This window comes from Rhinolophus ferrumequinum (genome assembly GCF_004115265.2).
Source record: "Rhinolophus ferrumequinum isolate MPI-CBG mRhiFer1 chromosome 5 unlocalized genomic scaffold, mRhiFer1_v1.p scaffold_110_arrow_ctg1, whole genome shotgun sequence".
Lineage (NCBI taxonomy): Eukaryota > Metazoa > Chordata > Mammalia > Chiroptera > Rhinolophidae > Rhinolophus > Rhinolophus ferrumequinum.
The window spans coordinates 11,544,820-11,565,457 of NW_022680355.1; the positions used below are offsets into that span (position 1 = coordinate 11,544,820).

The 20,638-nt window shown below is 36.2% G+C and overlaps 1 protein-coding gene across 1 annotated transcript in view; it reads left to right on the top strand.

Annotated features, from left to right (window-relative positions):
• NET1 (neuroepithelial cell transforming 1) overlaps window positions 1-20,638 on the top strand; it is a 37,617-nt gene that overhangs the window by 2,956 nt on the left and 14,023 nt on the right. Inside the window, exons 2-3 of the mRNA XM_033100704.1 lie at window positions 5,116-5,182; window positions 9,543-9,602. Of these exons, the coding sequence (XP_032956595.1) occupies window positions 5,116-5,182; window positions 9,543-9,602 (127 nt within the window). The remainder of the gene's footprint in view (window positions 1-5,115; window positions 5,183-9,542; window positions 9,603-20,638) is intronic.

A 20,638-nucleotide genomic window follows, 5' to 3' on the forward strand; every position in this document is an offset into this window, starting at 1 on the left:
TTACACTGCTATAATCCTATCATTAGTCCTTCTGTTTTGCTTGCTTTTTAAAAACTTTACTTTGCTAACTCATTTTGGTTGTTTTTCATTGTAAACCCCTAAATATCTTCCTTATTATAAGCCAGTATCTTTATGTTTTTGTAGCTTGTTTCCTTTGTAATTGGAAGAGTAATCTCACTTATGTGGTGTGGTACACTTTATGAAAATATTCATTGAGGTACCTTTCTGCCATTTATAATTCCAATTCAGCTCTTAATTATCTACCAGGATAGGGGAGGGCAGTGACACAAATCATAACCTCTGAAAATATCATTTGGCTTAAGAATGAATTAACAGGATAATTCCCTTTTTGAACAACTTCATCATTGCTTTCTTTAGACTAACACTAACTTAGTGTAGAAATAATATACATTGTTTGAAAACATACCAAATAATATGAAAGGAAGTATGTTAGAGGCCAAGGAGTAATCCCAAAGAGGTTAATAATAGGAAACACAATTTTATATACCCAGCTAGTTCCTTCATGTATTAGTTTATTCTTAAGCCTTAAGTGTTATAATTATTTAGATGTATGTAAAAGGGATTTGGACAAAAATTCTTGAAAAGAGGAAGGACCATCCCTTCTTATTTCAGCCTTTAAACTCCCCTCTAAATGGACTGTATTGGGTATCTTGTAGAAAGGGCAGTTATAATTGTAATGCTTTGTGAAATCAAAAAAATTTTTTTTCCCACAAGGATTTAAAATAGCTTTTACATTTTGAGTATGACCCCTGTAAAAAATGACTGTGTCTTTCCAAGATTTTTGAAAGTTGGCACTGTCTCACATGCTTTCTGGACACAATTTGTTTTTTGGGTTACTTTTTTCCATGGGTATTCAAAATAAATAGTTACTTGTTATTGGAATAGGAAAAAATAGCATTACTATAAAGCTGATTACAGCTAGTGCTGGAAAGAATCTTGCCATCCAATTGGAAATATTTTTCCAGTTTAACCTGTTTAAAATTCCTAAGAACTATTTTTCTTTCCAGCTTTCAGACATCGAATTCATTCTGAGGTCACTGTGGTCAATTCTAGGGAATAAATAAAAAAAGCTTTGGTTTGTATTCTCCTTAACACTTGTCTTATACCTAAAAGGCAGTGTTTATTGAATATTTTAAGTGCCAGTATGATTACTACTTTGTAATAAATATTTGTATTAAATTAAAAATAGTTTGAGAAATCACAATTGCTGCTTTCTCAGCCCTGTCTCCAATTGAAGGATCTGTTTAACCATGTAGTATGTAACACTTCCCTCGAGCAGTGTTTTTTTTTGTTGTTGTTGTTTGTTTGTTTTTAGTTTCAAGTGTACAAAACGTAATAGACATTTACACCCCTCACAAAGTGATGCCCTCCCCATCTACTACCCCTCTGACATTGTATATAGCTGTTACAATAATATTGACTATGTTCCCTATGCTGTACTTTACATCCCGTGACATATATATGTATATATATGTGTATATATACGTACACACATATATATTTAATTATAGTTGACATACAATATTATTCTACTTCAGCTTCAGGTGTAGAGCGCAGTGGTCAGGCATCTACACAGTCTATGAAGTGATCCCCCTGATGAGTCCAGTACCCATCTGGCACCTATATAATCTTTACATTATTGACTGTATTCCCCATACTGTATTTCGCATCCCCATGACTATATTGTAACTGCCAGTTTGTACTTTTTAATCCCTTCACCTTCTCCCCCTCCCATCTAGCAACCATTAGTTTTTCCTCTATATCTCTGAGTCTATTTTTGTTTCGTTTGCTTGTTTATTCTGTTGTTTAGATTCCACATATTAAGTGAGATCATAATGGTATTTGTTTTTATGAAGTGTGATGTATGGACTTGTGGTATGAAGGTCCTGTTTTCCCTATAATCTTGTAGCATTTGTTTATAATACAGCTAAGTATGTTTAGCCATATGAATTATAATATATTTCAGATGTCTTTTGTGTAACTTAAAAACCTTATTCCAGTGTTTTATCAAAAATCATACTGTTTTCTTCATTGTTGCTTGATTTTTCTACAGTGGCAAAATCATTTCCTTAAGTTAACTTGCTCCACTAAAGAGACCCTTAAAAATATTTTTTTGAGCTCCAAGAGTAATACAAGGCTTACTGTGTTTTAATTTGTTGAATAGACACAACAGACCCAGAATGGAGTCAGTTGTGCCTAGCTCCACATCAGCAAACTAAGATTTACTACTTAACCTAACTGCAGTTTCAGCTTCCCAGGAATGTAACCTTTTAACCAGGTCATGCGGAATTACCTGGTCAGCACTAGTGAGATGATCTGTCTGATAGGATAGGTCCCTTCCCCTCAGGAGGTAACTGCCTGAAACATTGCATTCTTTACTAATAAGGTCCTTTTCCCACCCCTTTCTGCCTCTAAAAACCTTCCGTTTTGTACATCTTTTGGGAGGAACTCCTTTCTATTGGCTAGATGGATGCTGCCCAATTCATGAATCGTTCAATAAAGCCAATTAGATCTTTAAAATTTACTTGGTGGAATTTTTGTTATTTAGCAAATCTTTCCCAAATAATATTTAGAAAATATTTGCTTTAAATACCTTAAGATCTTTCTGCATCTATTTCTAGTTATTATTTGTGACATCATATTTCACTATGCTAGGAACCTTGGTAATAACTGAGCAGGCATAGGGAGGAAAAGGGAAATCTACCCGTGTTGTCATGGAGCCCTAATTTCTTCTCAAACTTCACTGCTATTGCTCAGCCCCTTACCATTATTTTAAGCAGTATTGGAGCTGCCTCCTAACTGGTCTTTCTGACCAATCTTGCCTTCTTCCAATCCATCCTTCTCCTTACTTAGAATTCAGTAGCTGATAGCGGCCATGCATATTCAAGATCAAATCCATACATTTTCTTTAAGGGTTGTATGTAAGGCCTTTTATCATGATCTAGCCCTTCCTTATTTCTTTTGATTCTCAAGCATAAGGGACTACTTGCAGTTTCCTGAATAGAATTCTTTTCACTCCTTAACACATGCTATTCCCTTTGCACAAAGGGCCTTCCTGGCTCTTGTATGCTGTGCTAATTGCTGTTTCTCTTTGATTCTCCATTAGTATTACTTTATTAATTCTTCTGTGAAGCCGTTTTGACATCCTCTTTCTCCTGTAGCCCTTTTCCCTGTTCTCCTTGCCAAAATATAAACAAACTTCTGCTTTATATTTAGCTTTGAAAACTGTAGGAGCCCTTGTATTTGATTTAAGCTTGTAAATTATTGTAGGAAAAAACAGCCATCTGTGGTGTTTCTGTAACTTACAGTGAACAAAGACCATGAGGATCAAGGATGGAGACAGAATTTACAGATGGATAATGCACTTGATAATCCAAGAAGTTAAACAATAACTTCTATAACAATTGGCCCCAAATGACCAGGACTTGATAAATAACTACGAGCTTCCCTAATTTTTGTTCTCCCTTCTAACTTAGAACCAACTAGAGTAAGCCAGACTGCACCCTTAATCAATCACGTAGGATGACGTCCTTCTATTAGGTTGGTAGAAAAGTAATTGCGGTTTAAAAGGTTAAAAATTGCAAAGACGGGGGTGACCGGTTAGCTCAATTGGTTAGAGCGTTAGCTCAATTGGTTAGAGCGTGGTGCTAATAACACCAAGGTTGCTGGTTCGATCCCTCCCTGCAATGGGCCAACCCCAGTTACTTTTGCACCAACCTAATAGTTAGCCTGCCTGCAGCTCCCCTGCTACAGCCTCGAATCGGCATATCTGAAGTCATCCCTTTTTTCTGCTATAAGGCTTTCCCTTTTCAGCCTGCGTTTTTTGGGGTTTTTTATTTTATTTTTTTTTTTTTTTTAAGATTTTATTGGGGAATGGGAACAGGACTTTATTGGGGAACAATGTGTACTTCTGGGACTTTTCCAAGTCAAGTTGTTGTCCTTTCAATCTTAGTTGTGGAGGGTGCAGCTCAGCTCCAGGTCCAGTTATTGTTGCAGGGGACACAGCCCACCTTGCGGGAGTTGAACCGACAACCTTGTGGTTGAGAGCTCATGCTCCAACCAACTGAGCCATCTGGCACTGGCCCATGTGGGAATTGAACCAGCACCTTTTGGTGTTAGGAGCACGAAGCTCCAACTGCCTGAGCCACCGGGCTGGCCCCCGTTAGCCTGCTTTTGAGTCTGCCTAAACACAGGCGATGGTGGCTGACTCCCTTCCTATAGCATACTTGGAATAAGTAGCGTTTGCTTTTCTCATTTGGTTCATCTTCATTTTTTACAAGGGAGAAAAAAATAGTATATTTATTTACATCTGAAGCAATTGACAATAAGTATAGTTTATAAACTATCTTCATTTCCTGTGCTAGTTCTATTTTGCAATTTTTCTGTATGTTTTATAAACAGAGGTTTATATTTTATAAAAGGTGAAGACAGGTTTTTGTCATAAGGATTCTCTTTATTTCTTTACGTTGAATGAAAAGATGACACAAGAAAAATCTGTCACTTAATAAAGAACAAAATTCTAGTCAAATTTTAATCTCACCGGAGTCTGACCTTTGTCTCAGATGTAGTATTCAGAGCTTTTTATTTGGTTTATTAAATCATAATTTTAAAAAATCAGTACATGAAAGAGATTTAATATGACATATAAATTAAATGCATTTGTTTTATTATATTAAAGAGTATGCTTTTATTATTTTTAAAATATTAGGCACGAATGTTAAATTTTATCAAATAATTTTTTGTGTCATTTACTGTTTTTATTTAACTTATTTGTGCAATATATAATGAAATTTCATATAATTGAACCATGTATATGTTCCTACAATGAACTGCTTGGTTTGGTGAATTATTTTCTTTAAGTACTCTTAATCTATTCACTAATTTTATAAAGGCTCTGCCACCTCTGTAGAGATTCTGAGAGTAACCAAAACCTGATTTTTTTTTTTTTTTGCATACACTCCCTCTTATTTCTAGGATTGGATGACTATAAACGGCTACTTTAAACAGTTTTGAAACTATGAAGAGGATAGCTTTTTATCTGTCTAGTGCTTTACTAAAGTTACTCTATTTATTGTTTTTATTTTCTATTAACAGATACTCCCTTCGGAGAGATAGCTCTTTCACATTTTTAACACCTGGCCCACATTGGGACTTCACTTTGGTGAGTAGATGCCTGGGTGTTTTTATTTCAAGACATTAGGTAGAATTAATTCCTGGGTTGTCTTTCAGTCTGGTGTACAGCTCATTTGTCTGTACTTCTGAATATCTTGAGATACAGAGCTCTTGACATCTTTGGCAGCCTAATTCTTTTCTGCAAACAAACTGAAAGAAATTTTTATTTCAATTAAATATAAAATGTATTTTGAAAAGTACCAGACCTATTCACCTTTAACTCTATGAAATCCTTTCTTTTATTCCTAACAGTGTTAAAATTAAGAGAATATATTATGAAAGGTGAAGTGGTTTTAATGTGCATGCTCTAACAGCTTTTTTCTTGGTTGAAAAATATAAAAGTATATATGATGAATGAATTATTTTGTTATTAATTATTTTAGTATAGAGGGACTGCTTCATTATTTTTAGAATGAGACTTTATAGAGGCATCTAACTTTGTGCAAAGGGACACCACAAAATTGATTTTTTTGTAATTAAAAACTCATTATTTCATAGAACTCATATAAATGAAGTATGTACAAATAGAGCATGATTCTTACGCTTTTCTTGAAAATTTGGGGAAATGGCAAAGATCTGTTTCTAGTTTGCCAAACTTCATTTGTGTGCATGTGTTGCTGATGGGTTCAGCAATGCTTATTTAATTTGTATTCTGTTCTTTGTCTTTAATTTATATTTCTGTTGGGGACTCCTGTTCAAGATTCTTGTAGTCTTATACTGATTACATGAATTAATTCGTCAGTAAAGCATTTATAGAAAGTCTTCTGATTTTAATACAATTTTACATTTTCCTTTGAAACTTTTTCATCTTGGTCCCTTTCCTTACTAGCTGACGAGCCTAAACTTAAACAGAAAAAGTTTAGAAGTGTCTCCAAACTTGATTTTGCAAGCCTATCAGCAAAACTATTTTGACCCCGATACGTGTACCCCGATACAGTTTTTAGGCGTGTACCACCATTATTAGCTAATATCTTAAAGCACAGTACTCACTTAGACTGAGGTTAATGATAGTGAACATAAATATATATTTCAAATAGCCATGATAATTTCACAGTTTGGGACTTTTTCTTATTGGATCTAATTAGTTCGCCATTGTCTTTAACCTTATAATGTGAGCGGTGATGAGCTCATCATCTGCATGTTAAATATTAGTAAAGCTTTTAAGGATTAAGAAATACATAAAAATAAAAATTCTGATATTTTTCTCGTGTACTGCAGAGAAGGTATCTTGCATATCCTCTGGGAAGGGTGCATCCCACTTGTGAAAACACTTTTGTAGAGGTCTCCCATGACAAAACATATCTCATGGTTTATGTATTAAAATTTTTGGAATGCAATTGAGTTCTAAGAGGAAGATTTATAATTTTTAAATACATAGTTTAAGAAGAGAACAAAAATTAAGTATCTAACTTAAGAACTTAGACAAAGAACAATAGAGTAAACCAAAGAAAATAGAAGGAAAGATAAGAGTGGAAAAAAATAAAATCAACACCCAATCATGATAAAATTCTTGGCAAACCAAGAATAGAATAGAAAACTTCCCGTAGTCTGAGACCTACCACAAACAACATATATAATGATAAAATGGTTAAAACATTCCTTTCAAAGTTAGAAAAAAGACTGTTGTCACCATATCTGTTCAGCTTTGTATTAGTGCTCCTAGCCAGTACAGTAAGACCGGAGAACAAGTCGTATACAAACTAGAAAGGAAATGACAGTGTGAGGACATTACTTAGAGAAAATATGTAGAAAAATTGTCTATATAGAGCATCCAAGAGAATATTAATAGTAGTTGTTAGAACTAATAATAAGAGTTCAAGCAAGGTTATCGGCTATAAAAGGTATAAAAAGAAATTAATAGAATGTATATATACTAGCAATAAAAAGTTATAATTTTTAAAGATGCTTTTCTTTTTTTTTAAAGGAGGGCACAGCTCACAGTGGCCCATGCGGGGATCGAACCGGCATCTCTGGTGCTATCAGCACCACTCTCTAACCAACTGAGCTAACCTGCCATCCCTAAAGATGCTTTCACTGAAATAAAAACAATTTTGAAATCTAGGAATAAATCTACGCAAATATCTGTGAGACTTTAATGGAAAATACTGGAAAGCATTAATAAAAGAACACCTAATTAAGTGGAGACATACCATACTCATGCAAGGAAAGACTCAATAGCATAAAAATGTCAATTCTCCCCAAATTAATGCATAAATTCAGTGTATTCTGATAGAAATCCCACTGGATTGTAATAGATCTCATTCTACAATTCAAGTGGAAAAGTAGGAGGTCCAAAACAGCGAAAGTGGTGTACAGTTTGGGGAGCATATGACTTATTTATTCGCTGTTAAGACATACTGCAAAGGTGCAATAATTACACAGCTTAATATGGGTGCAAGTATACATAAGTAGACTGATGGAACAAAACAGAGACCCCAGAAACTGACCACATATATATGAGAACGTACTGTACCATAAGCATGATGAAGGAATGGTGTTGGGCGGGTCGACACGTGCTATGTTACCTCACACCACATACATACAAAATAAATTCTAAGTGGATTTGGGGGTGGTAGATGAGGGTAAAGGGGATCAAATGTATGGATGGAAGGAGAACTGACTCTGGGTGGTAAACACACAATGTGATACATAGATGATGTATTACAGAATTGTGCACCAGAAATCTATGTAACTTTACTAATATTGTCACCCCAATAAACTTTAATTACAAATAAATAAATAAATTCTAGGTGGATTGAACATATAAATAGGAAATGCACAATTAAAATATTTAAAAGAAAATACAGTAGAATGTTTAAAATCTTAAATTTCTTCCTACATAGGCCCACACACAGACAATTTTGTATAAATGCATAAATATGATCTTGTAGATCTTGTGTGTGCTTTTCCCCCCTCAGTACAATCTTTTTGCCTGACAGTTTCCTCCTCCATTCTCTTTCCCATATAAGCCCTTACACCCCCCCAACCTTCAGTCTAACCCATGTCAACACCACCATATGTTTCCCTCTATATTTTGCTCATATAGTTATTTATGAATATATACACAGCCTCACAGATAAGATACACATATGCAGAATTTTTGCTTAGTCTGCATTTCAAAGTTAGGATCTTATTATTCATACTTTTCTGCATCTTCTGGATATGACCTTAAGATCAATAAAGATTTCTTGAGTTCTGTCACCTCATTTTTTATTTTCTTCTCACTCTGGTTTATATTGTTCTTTTATGTTTTATATAATTTTCTTAATGTCTTTTAGCTAAATTTGAAATAGTATGTTATAGTTTTTCTCTGCTTCTTTGAACGTTTCATCCCCTGTAGGAATGTTATTCTGCCCCTTATTCTCCTTTTTTTTTTTTTTTTAGAGTTATTTTGTGTAAGATTTGACTTGGAGAATTTTCTGTTCATTTTAATGTGAATTTAGTTTTTCTGAACTTTTCACAAGGAAGCTTGGTTCAGATAGCTTTTCTAACTTCATAGAGCTCCCTCTTTTGTTTTCATAGTGGCTTGCTTCTGAGACTAACTGGTTCCATATGTTTTCCCCACTTCTGTCTGGACTTTATCTTTCCTTTGTTGTTCCTGTCGTGCATGATGTTGATTCTGCTCCCACTAGTTTCTCCTCAAGGTGGGGCCAGGTCCTGGAAGAGAGCTCTGGCTGGTCAGTTTTGAGAGTTCACAAGAGCTAAGCTATATCACAAGTATCTGAAAAGATATTTTGGGATATGGGAGAATGAAGTGCCACTTAAAGATTCCTCTTCAATATTGATTAAGGACCAGAAATTAAAGCTGTGTACACAGTTTTGCCTCTACTTGTGCCAGTAGGACTGAGTGAAGGCAATGAATGACTGAAGGTATTCCAGGACGAGCATGTTTATCTTCCAGTTGATAAATCTCACTGCAGACAACAAATCTTAATTACTTTAGGCCATGAGAAAAGGATATTTTTTCCTAGTGAAGACACCTCCCTCCCATAGAATAAATAATATGTGTTCCTTTTTAAACAAAACTTGTTGCCTTTATATATAAAACATATTTACTTTTAACAAGTACAGACAGCCCTTGTCTTACATAAGTGTTCTGTTGTGAAAAACTTTACACAGGTAATTTTTTAATAGGGTGGAATCACTTCACAGAGATGATTTAGAGGGAGAACTATTTAGACAGTATATTTGGTAGAGATAATTTATAAGCATCCCTCACAAAAGTATTGTTATAAATAGAGCCAAAGGCTCCACTTTTTAAAGTGATTTTTGTAGTCATATGGAGTGTTTGCCTAGTGGAATAACATTTATTTCTTCTATATAAGGATGAAATATTTTTTTTCTCACAGAAAAGAAAACGAAGAGCGAAAGATGATGATGTTGTAAGCCTTAGCAGCCTTGATCTGAAGGTAAGCCTTAACTGCTCTGTCAAAAAAAAGCATTTACAAATATGCAGATATCATTTATTTCTGTGCTAGAAGAATAAAGAATGCTGATACTTTTTTTTTTCATTTTTAAGTATAAAACTGAATGATATTGGCTCTTACCACCTCTTTTTTCTATTCTACTTCTTTGTTAAGAATGGGGAGGAAACCTCCTTCAGAACAATGTTAGGCTGTAACTGGTGATCACAAACTCAAAAGTCTAAGGAGACCAGGCCTATAATATGTGCAAGGAAAGGAGCTTCGATAGGGGCTGTGGTGAAAAGGAGAACGCATACCCCTGCTGAAAAAGGCAGCTGGTACTGTGCTGTAGCCCATTGCTGCATGTAGCACTGTTGAAATCTGAATTTTATGTGAAATCTCCTGAATTGTAAATGTCAGATCAAATTTTTTTCTATAAAAAACCATGCAAGCTGAGCAACTCATCTATAACTCAGATGTGTGTGACCTATGAAAAATTGAAACTCAGTGCACACTTAAAAATAATTTTGTCCTTGAGTATAAAACTTGGTATCTTTGGAATTACGTATTCCATTTTCTGTCATTGGACAAATTTTATGGAACCACCTTGGTTCTGTAAAAAAATTTTAAAAAGGAACCTTTTTAAAATGATTGTTATAAAAAAGTTATACATTTTTAGAGAGATTTTAAAAAAAATAGTTTGACATTGTGTTTAATGATGGCAGATGCTTTTACTTCTTAAAGACATTTTCTAAAAATTAAATTTTTATAGATCTGCCCCATTAACATTTTAGCGAATCCAACAAGGCAGATTTTGTTGTGTGTGTGCATGGGCGCGTGTGCGTGCACATGTTTTATAGAAGAGTTGTGTTTTAAGTGTTAGGTTTTTTGCAAAACAGTTTTAGTTACATTTTTTAAATATTCAAAGAAAGCAAAAATATGAAGTGGCAACCCTGAGTGTTTTTAGGTATGCTTCAAAACAAATCATTACGGAAATAAGACAGTGTTTGTAGTTTGCTACAATAAAAATCACGGTTAAATCTAATTAAAGACAATCCTTGTCTTCACCCCAGTTTCAGCAGTTACAAATATGCAATGAGGTAGGTCTAGTCCCATCTCTCCACTTACACCTCCGCTCCCTTGGATTATTTTGAAGCAAGTCCTATTGTGTCATTTCACCTCTATCATCAGATTCAGTTGTTCACTTTCCTGGGTTGTCTTACACATTTTTTTTTTCATTTTGTCTGTTTAAATTGGAATTCATATAAGGTCCATACATTGTGATTCATTATATCTCTTTAAGTATCTTAATCTACAAGTTTCCTCTCTGTTTTCTTACAATTTTGTTGTAGTTGTTGAAGAAACCATGTCTTTGTTCCTGCAGAGCTTTCCCCAGCCTGAATATTTATGATTGCATCCCTATGTTCTTCTATTCCCTGTATTTCTGATAAATTGGTGGTTAGCTCTAGAGATTGCTTTGGGCTGTGCACTTGCTCCAGGGGATATATAACATCTTTCTGTGATGTTTTAAAAATTAATCATCATTACCTAGATCAGTTTATTCGCTGGAGGTTGCAAAGTTGTGAGATTGTGCTTTTATCAGCCCTGTGTTTATTATCTGGGATATTTCTACAAAGAGCAAACACCCCTCACCAACCATTTGGTTACTCTGAGGTTCTGATTTATAATAAAAGTGGGACAAAAAATAATGCGTTTTATTCATTAACATTCTCTAAAAGTGATTGATTTTTTTCTTCATAATATTATGAAATCATGGATTTGAACACATTTGTTGTGTTTTGATCCATTTTGGTCATTACTCTATGATCCAGTTACCCCTTCTTTGCCCACTGGATGCTGCATGAGGATGGGTTCTGTGTCCTTCGCCGACCCCCAGTTTTATTAAGATATAATTGACAAATAATTATGTATAATTTAAGGTGTATAGTGTTTTGATTTCCTATGTCCGTTTGATGTGACAGGTGTATTTTGAGGGGGGTTAATGGCAGTGTGTCTTTTACTGTAATAAATTTTTTAAAATTTAAACATTCACTGTATTTTGTGATCACACCTCATAACTTTCTTTTTTTTTCCCTGCTCCACACTTGGAATCAGTCATTTCTAAAAGTCTTAATTTCCTTAGGAAGTGGTAGAGGCTAAAATCTGGGCATTGTGAACTACTTGCTATTAGACTGATCATTGTTTCTAGGCCTTTTTAATGGAAAAAGCTAGGAAATACAATTTTTTAAGGTAAAATAAATTATGAGTTTATATTGATACTTCAATTATGAGTTTATATTGATAATTCAAATTCGAGGCTAATGGGTTTTTTACTTAATCTCATCAATCTTACCATCTGGATCTCTTTCAACTGCACCAAAAATCTGGGTTCTGGGGGACACTTGACATAATTACTCACTTGATTTACCCAGGGTTCAAGGACAACAGTCTACATGACTACAAATGATACAATTACTGAAAACATTTTATATTATTTATATTCTTCCGGTTTTTGCACATAGACTATAGTAAGGATATACAAAGGATGTACAAGCATATACTCTGGTTTTCTTGTTTGTTTTTAATATTATTGGGGAATATTGGGGGACAGTGTGTTTCTTCAGGGCCCATCAGCTCCAAGTTGTCCTTCAGTCTAGTTGTGAAGGGCGCAGCTCAGCTCCAGTCCAGTCGCTGTTTTCAATCTTTAGTTACAGGGGGCACAGCCCACTATCCCTTGAGGGAATTGAACTGGCAACCTTGTGGTTGAAAGCTTGCGCTCTAACCAACTGAGCCATCCAGCTGCCCCACCGGCAGCTCGTTGTCTTCAATCTAGTTGTGGAGGGTGCAGCTCACTGGCCCATGTGGGAATCGAACCTGTTGTTCAGAGTTCACGCTCTAACCAACTGAGCCATCGGGCCGCCCCAAGATACACTCTTTTTAAATTATTGAACTAGTTCTTTTCTATGTATCATTATGTCAACAACTCACTTGTTTCTTTTTATTTTCAACTTTATTTTTCAATTTTTAAGAATTACTACTTTTTTAGTTCAATTCCTTGAGTCCCCCCTGCAACTAAAACTGAACACGGCACCTTGAGCTGAGCTGCCTCCCGGATGGCTCAGTTGGTTGGAGTGTCCTCTCAACCACAAAGTTGCCTGTTCAACTCCCGCAAGGGATGGTGGCCTGTGCCCCGGGCAACTAGAAAACAGCAACTAACTGGACCTGGAGCTGAGCTGCGCCCGACACAACTAAGATTGAAAGGACAATAACTTGACTTGGAAAAAAATCCTGGAAGTACACACTGCTCCCCAATAAAGTCCTGTTCCCCTTCCCCAATAAAATCTTTTTTAAAAAAAAAGAATTACTACTTTTTTAAGTTTCATTTTTCTTATAATTACGTAACAAAATTGTATACAATTTCAAAGTCAGTTCTTTAATATTCTTGTTTCTATCCTGGCTCTTCTACCCTACTCCTTTCTTCCATACAAAATGGTTTTTTTTAATGGTGTATGCTCCCCTTTAAAAAATATAAGCAATTGCTGGTATATTTGTAGATCCCACTTTCTTGAATAAACTATTAATAGCATGCTATCTTTCATTATGTGTCCTCTTTTATTCTCTCCTTTTTTGTTTTACTTGTGTGCTTTTGATTTATCTTTCAATATTTAGGGAGGTTCATGTTTGTATTGGTTATCTTTATATAACGCCTCTGGTTTCCTGTTTGGTAATTGTGAATTGGCTCATTCCTATCAGCATTATTTTAATTAACTAGCACCTCTTCTTCCCTGATTAAAGCAATATCTCTTTATTCTAAATTTATACGTTTAAAGTAATAGGTACTTTTCATATACACTTACCATTCTCCATTTTTAAAAATAGTTCTGCTGTATCTAAAGGGCCAGAGCATTTAGCCATTACAAACTATGCTGTGTCCTCTGATAATTACCACTTAGTCTTAGTTCTACAAGTAAATATAGATTTCATGCTCAGCACCAGTCCTTATCTCACTACCTTCCTAGGTTTTTGGTTTACTGAGGTTCATTCTCTAGTACAGGGGTCAGCATACTGTGGCCCCTGAGACTTGCGTGGCTGCTTTTAAAAACACTACAATGGCAGAAGTTGAGTAGTTATGACAAACACCAAATGACCTGCAAAGATTAAAATATTTACTATTTTTACAGAAAAAGTTTGCTGACTCCTGTTCTAGAGTTGAGTGAATTCAGAGGAAATGTTCATGGGAACCATATTCCCTGAGTTAGTGAATGTTCCTATCAGTTTGTTTCCAGTCTTTCTACTTGAAGATTAGTTTGGATGGATGTGAGATCCATGGCTCACATTTTCTTGCCTTGAATATATTAAATATTTTACTCCATTGTTTTCTGCCATCAAGTCCACTCTTAAAAGTTATAATAAGTGGGAAGTTTCGAGTCATCTTTTAGGAACATTTTCTTCTTGAATTACAGTTTTTGGTATTTTTTTCTATTCTATTGTTTTGTCTTCCCTTTCTGTCCTTTATACTTAGCTTGGATTTTTAAAAAATCTTTTATATTTGTCACTTTCTCTCAAAACACTTTTTTAAATCTCTTTATACCTTTTTACTTTACTTATCTTCCTTTTTGTCTCTTTTTTCTCTTAATGTATTAGTCATTTGTTTCATTCTGAAATAATTTTCTTTGATTTTTAATTTTTTCCTTAGTTCTATAACTTTATTTCACATTTTCTTTTCTCCACTCACCTAATTTCAGAGTTTTTATGTTCTTTCATAGCTTGTATAATTTTCATAATTAATTTTATGCTATAGAGATACTGTACTCCACATTTTCTGTTTTCTTTATAATAGGTTTAAATGGAACTCATGATTCTTTTCTGTTGCTCTTTTTTTTTTTTTTTTTACAAATATATATAGTTTTATTAAAACAAAAACTGACAGTGTGGTATGAAGTTTACATTTAAACAAAGTTTTCACAGAAGCCTAATACATGCCTAAAAAGATTTTACAATGGAGTTCTAGATACAGGTCTTGATGATGTCAAGAACTGATGGATTTCATAATTCAGGACAGTATTTTGGGTATTAGTTAATTCTTAGAATTAAAAAACTTTTGTGTTTTAAAGTGAACCACCGCCCCAGTATGAAAGTTTAGTCTTCTCCTGAGACCAGGTCTTTTGAAATAATCCAACTCTTGAAGTGATTCGATAAACTTGTGCTGTCAGTGACTGAACCCTGCTACCAATAGTTTCAGAGTTCAAGGTTCAAAAAACAGAGAAGTTCCAAGAGCAGGGGCCCTTCCCTTTACTCTCACACCTCCCATGCCCCCTCCTCTTCCCCTCCCTAAATACTTCAGCCAGTGGCTTGGATGGACAAGCTAATATTTATTACTTAACAATTGGAAAAGGGACTTCTTGTCAATTTTAATAATTAGCACCTCTAAGACAGAATGATCTGCCTTTGTATACGCTCCAATAAAAGACTTTCCCTCCTTAATTAGTTTCCGTTCCCAAAATGGCAGTTTGTTAGTCTTTTGTTGGGAACAGCATTAAGCTCAGGCAGGGAACACGGTGGCTTATAAGTTTCAGGCATTCACAGCTTCTAAACAGTCTCTCACAGTCCTCATTTAGATTGCCAGTGACATTTTGTGAAAAGATAAAATATTTTGGACACAGAACCAAATCATTAGTTGTTTATTCATTCTTTCCATTGTTTCATTTCCCCGATCAGGCCCAATTTTAACAAAAACGATCCTACCCATCTCCCTTCCTTCCCACCCCATCCCTCCCACACCCAAATAATACACCAGTAATAGCCAAAAACTACACACATGCTACGCTGTAAAAATGCAGAGTTAATACTATTGGGAAGAAGGCTGTGGATTGTGGAGATGCTCTTTGAAGATCTGCAGTACCTTTATGCTCTCCCATACACCCATTCTGCAAGTTTTGTCCTTCATAGAAAGCCCTTTGCTTTTCTCAGCAAAGTGCAGAACGGGCTGCCTTGAAACACTTCTCCTCCACTGGGATGAGTGTGCAAACTATACAGCATGGAGCGGCTTTAAAGCACTTGGGCTGCTGTAGGGCACAGAAACTAAACGGGCTCTTCAAGGGACATCTTCTCAAGGCACCTCTATGGTGTTGCTCATTTTTTAAGTGCAGTAAATTTTCCTGTATTTTTAGGTGAGAGAAGTGGGCCAAGAGAGCCTGTTTTCAGCTTCATCAGTTCCCTCTTCTATTGTTTTCATAAAGTGATTTTAAAAAATACAGGCTCATGCTTTCTGAGGTCTTTCTTTGCTGCTCCCTCTCTCTTTTATCTGGACTTTTTCTTATCTTTGCTGCTATTGTCCTGTTATGCTCAATTTGGATCCTACTCCTAGCAGTTTTTCTCAGAGCAGTGTTAATCTCACTGCTATGGCCCAGATTGCTGTAGCACCTATAAACCCCTTGCATGTCAGTGTTCTTGCCCTCAGCCTAAGAATTTGATCCTTAGAGTCTTTCCCAGGTTAGACTACTGTTCTCAGACTAGCATGCCATTGTGGGTGGTTCCCCTATTCTCAGGACCATCAGAGAAGCCCACTGGCCTTCCCGTTGCTTCTTTGTGCACAGACTTGATACCATATGGTTCTCACAGCTGTCTGGTTCGTCACTGAACATTTCTCCTCACGTTGTTGTAGATTGGGTTTTCTGTTTTGCTATTCTAGTTGCTCTCTGCTTTTTTTTTCCCTTAAAGAGTAAAGACCTGTCAAAGATGTACGTGTAACTAATGTATTAATGAGTGAACCAACTGAATGATAAAGCTGGTCAAAGAACTATAGGAAGCAGGCTTTCCAGGGCCGGTAGCACACCAGGAGCTGCTGTTCACACAGCAAGTGGTTTCCTGCCATGGAAAGCAGAGCCTCGCTTCAGTACCTGGAGATCTTCGTTGCAGTCCTCCCCTGGCCTTGCCAGAGACATCACCCAGCATCCCTATCTACCATGGATGCCTCAAGCCTGATCAGAATGCTGGGGCAGCTCGCACCACAGCCTGGACCTGCTACAGAGCCTTCTCCCCTGGATCCCACTCAGAACTGACAGCGTTTCAGAGTACCCCATTAATGGGTCAGCAGAATCTCCAAATGCAGTACACGTTCCCTCCACCAGGTAGAGCCCTACCTAGTGCCATGCCTCTTTCTTCCTACTGGGGGATGCAAAGTGCAACATCAGGCCATTGGACCTATTGAAGCTTCTCTAATGTTGCAGCACCTGAATTTTAATGGCATGCATTTGACTTCTTAGGGTGTCCACAATACTTGCCATTTCCTGTTTACCAGGTCCTGTTAGTATGTCATCAGTGTATTAGACTAACGTGTTCTTCTGTGGATACAAAGGTCCTTGTGGACACTCTGTGATAACAGAAAAGTTAACAGCCTCGGGACATAGAATACAGTCTGCTGTCCTTCCCACGTAAAAGCTCAGTGCTTTTGATCCTCCTTACTAATGGGAGTTGAAAAGAACACATGGGCCAGATCAATAGCCATATACCAAATGCTAGAGGATGTGTTGATCTGTTCCAGTAAAGGTTCTACATCTTGCACAGTAGCTGAGATAAAGTTTACACTAGTCCACTGTTAGCCATCACATTCCCTCTCATCGTAGGAGGCACACAGATTAACTGAATGGAGATACAGTGGAGACTACCACTCCTGCCTGGCGTAACTTCGATGGCTATTTCTGCATTTTCTCCTGGTGTGCAATTTTCCTTCTATTTATTATCTTGGCCCAGGTGGAGCCGGTGAAATTTCAGGGGCTCCCACTTGGCCCTTCCCTGCAATAATGACCAAGAACATTATGAATGTACCGGCTGCTTTTTCAAGTCTTTTAAAGCAATTAACAAAAGCCAGCCAGCTCAACAATCCTTAACAATTACTATTGCCCCTCTGTTGTTCACTTGCCACCACTGCTGCGTGACTTCGCCTCTCCATCTGGATGCAATCCATATCCATAGTCCTTCTCACCATTTTACCCATGAGTGACCCATTCCAGAATCCCATCCTGTGTTTGTATTCTCTAGGGCCAGTCTTGGCATCAGTGTCTTATCCAAGGTTCCCTCCAGAAATCAGAGCCTGAGTTTATGTAAGTGTAACTAAGCTAGTCACCACTGTGGGCAACTGAGGCTTGATCTTGCTGGGACCTTTTGTAAAATACACTACAGAATTGCCTTCTCAAGGGACTGAAAGGGGAGCTTTTATCCACCAGCTCCTGTGCTCCATTTTTAACAGTTGTTCTGGGGGGTGTTAATCCCTCACCCTACCAGGCTACACATGTAAATGCCACACACTGGCCCCAAGAAGCCCAGGGTGGAAAGCAAGCACACACAGTACAGCTGAGGCAAGGTGCTGCCGTGGAGCTGGTTGCTGTGGCAATGACCGAAGCAAAAAGTGGGCTGAGATAATAGGCTGGAACAAGACACAGCATTGTTCATCTACAGGTTTTGGCCTTAGCTGAGTTTCAGGGGAAAATCCCACTCATGTAACATCTTGTTACATGAACATAAGTGATCTACGTTCTACTGGAAGTTATTTGTTATCCTGTGTACTTGAGATTAAGTCACACCTAACAGCACCAATACCCCATTTTATATGCCGTTGTGTTATCATTGCCAAAAGAACCATGGTTTTGATAATACCAAACTTCTGAGCCTATCAACTATTCTGTTTATAGTATTTCTAGTAGTATTTAATTGATCGAAATTGATCTTGTCCCAAACCAAATTTTTAGTAAAGCTTGGAGACACTCAAATTTTTAATCCAAATAAGTTTTAAAAATTCAGATCCACATATAACTTCATTATCAGCTTCTTACATACTCATCTAGTCCAAATGCAATTGCCTTTTTTGTTGTTTCTTTAACTCATTACTAGATAGGTTGGAATTCTGGTTTCTCTGAAGTTCTATTTTGTTAATACTTCAGTGTTTTTTTTAGTAAAATTTGAAATTCCTTTTTTAACTAACCTATTTTTAGTGAGGTATATAATAATAATTTATAATCTTGAACTCTAGAGTTTTAAAGTGTAACATAGTTTTCTTATATTTAGAAAAAGCCCTTGAAATAGTTCTTGTGAACTGTGGAATCCTTTTATACCATCATATGATTTTTAATTATATGTTTAACTTAGTAATATAAAACATGAGAGCTACACGAGGGCTGAAAATACAAAGTCTACTGTCATTCATATTTCTCTACAGATTAAAAGATTGTTTATGTATTTCTCTGTATAAGATCCTTATATTAATACCACGTTGAAAAAAGCAGGTTGTCGATTGCATTTCACAGTATCCCATGTAGAGGGCAGCAGAGAGCTTGGGTTTAGTTTTCTCTTTACCCATAATGGCTTTCCTAGCCTCATTTCTAATTACTTGGGGGTTTTTTTGTTCCAGACAAAAGTAAATAAAAAATATCTATACTAAAAAAAGTAAAGATTATTCTTCAGCTCTAATTTATTTCTAAATTCCAGAATTCTAATTTCACATTAAAGGGAGAAAAAAAGGTAAGTATAGCCTAAGACTCCTTTTTCTATAGAGAAGGGAAATAATCCTATCTTTCTCTTTGCCTTATTCATATTTTAGGGAAGAAAATATTGAAGCCCCCCCATAAAAGCAGAAGAACAGGCGCTATAACTAAATCCGGTCTTTGGGAACCAGTAATTTTACCAAAAACTTGATATCTTTTGCAAAGCTGCATTGTTATTTTTAGATAACTCAGTTAAGTTTATAAATTCTAGGTTTTTTACACACAGAGAAGACACTTAACGAATCTTCAATTATGTCATTTATAGAAAGTCTTATGAATAGTTGCTATTAATAATATCATTAAACCGTCAATTGGAATAGGATTTCTTCTAAAACTTAAACAACTGGAACTATTTCATTATCTTTTTATGTACCTGCCTTGATATCGAAAGGCTAGAAAGCAAGTAATCTCTAAGTGCCATTGATTAACCATGCAACTTTGAACAAGTTTCTTAAACTTTGAGTCTGGTTTCCTCCATCTGTAAAATGGAGGTAATAATACATACTTCATACAGTTGGTTATAAGATAATATGCATAAAGCTCTTAACGTAGAGTAAGGACTAAAATTTCCCTTTCCTTTTTCACTGCTGTCCTTCAGTTTCCACCTAAACAAAAACTGAGGAGGCCACAAACCGAAACATTCCCAATGAAACTAAGATTTCAGGATTGGTGAGCTGTGATTTTTGTGCTGTGATTATCCCCATTGGACCCTATTTGGCTCCTGTAGGCTTTTTATTTTTACATATAAAGACTTCTACCTTTACCTTGTGGGTCCTCAGCTAAAGGCGGAAATGAAAGATATTCCTTCCCCTCATTATCTTGGCCTTACCTATATCAGAACTGACACAGTTTGGAGAAAGACCTCAGGTAAGAGACCCATGAGAACTCCCTAGAAGCTTCTTTCCTCTCCCTGTGCATAGGTCCTTTATTCCCTTATGAAACTAAGTGACCATAAAGTATTGGCCTTACTTGCACCAATTTTTAACTGATGAAACTAACTGAACCAGACTTCTGGGTTCTAGCCTCGCCTCTTACTATCTCTGATGGGCTTAGGCAGATCAGTGTTCTTACCTATCAAATTAGGGAACTGGGTTCCATGATCGCTAAGGTGATTCCACCTTCATGCTGTACAGAACTGTCTTCTACAAGCAGCCACTCTTAAGGCCAACTGCATCATATACACACTGCCCAGGTGTGACTGGGTAATAACACAGGCTAGATGATGACATATAACCAATCACCATTAGGTCTCAATGCAGAAAGACAAATAATTAACATCATCTTGAATACAAAACCCACTGGTGTTTACAGAAGGGCAGCGTTGGCCCTTCCTCAAGAAGTAACACTGTCCTGCAAACCTTAGTAAATTTTTTTTATAGGTTGTTTGTCCTTGTAGTCAGTGCCCACTATTGATTTGTTCTCACGCTTCACCCTCTGTAATAGGTCCTCGTTAAACTTGTAATCACGAAGACTCTGTTCTTACCCTTCTTAACCTTTGCTGTA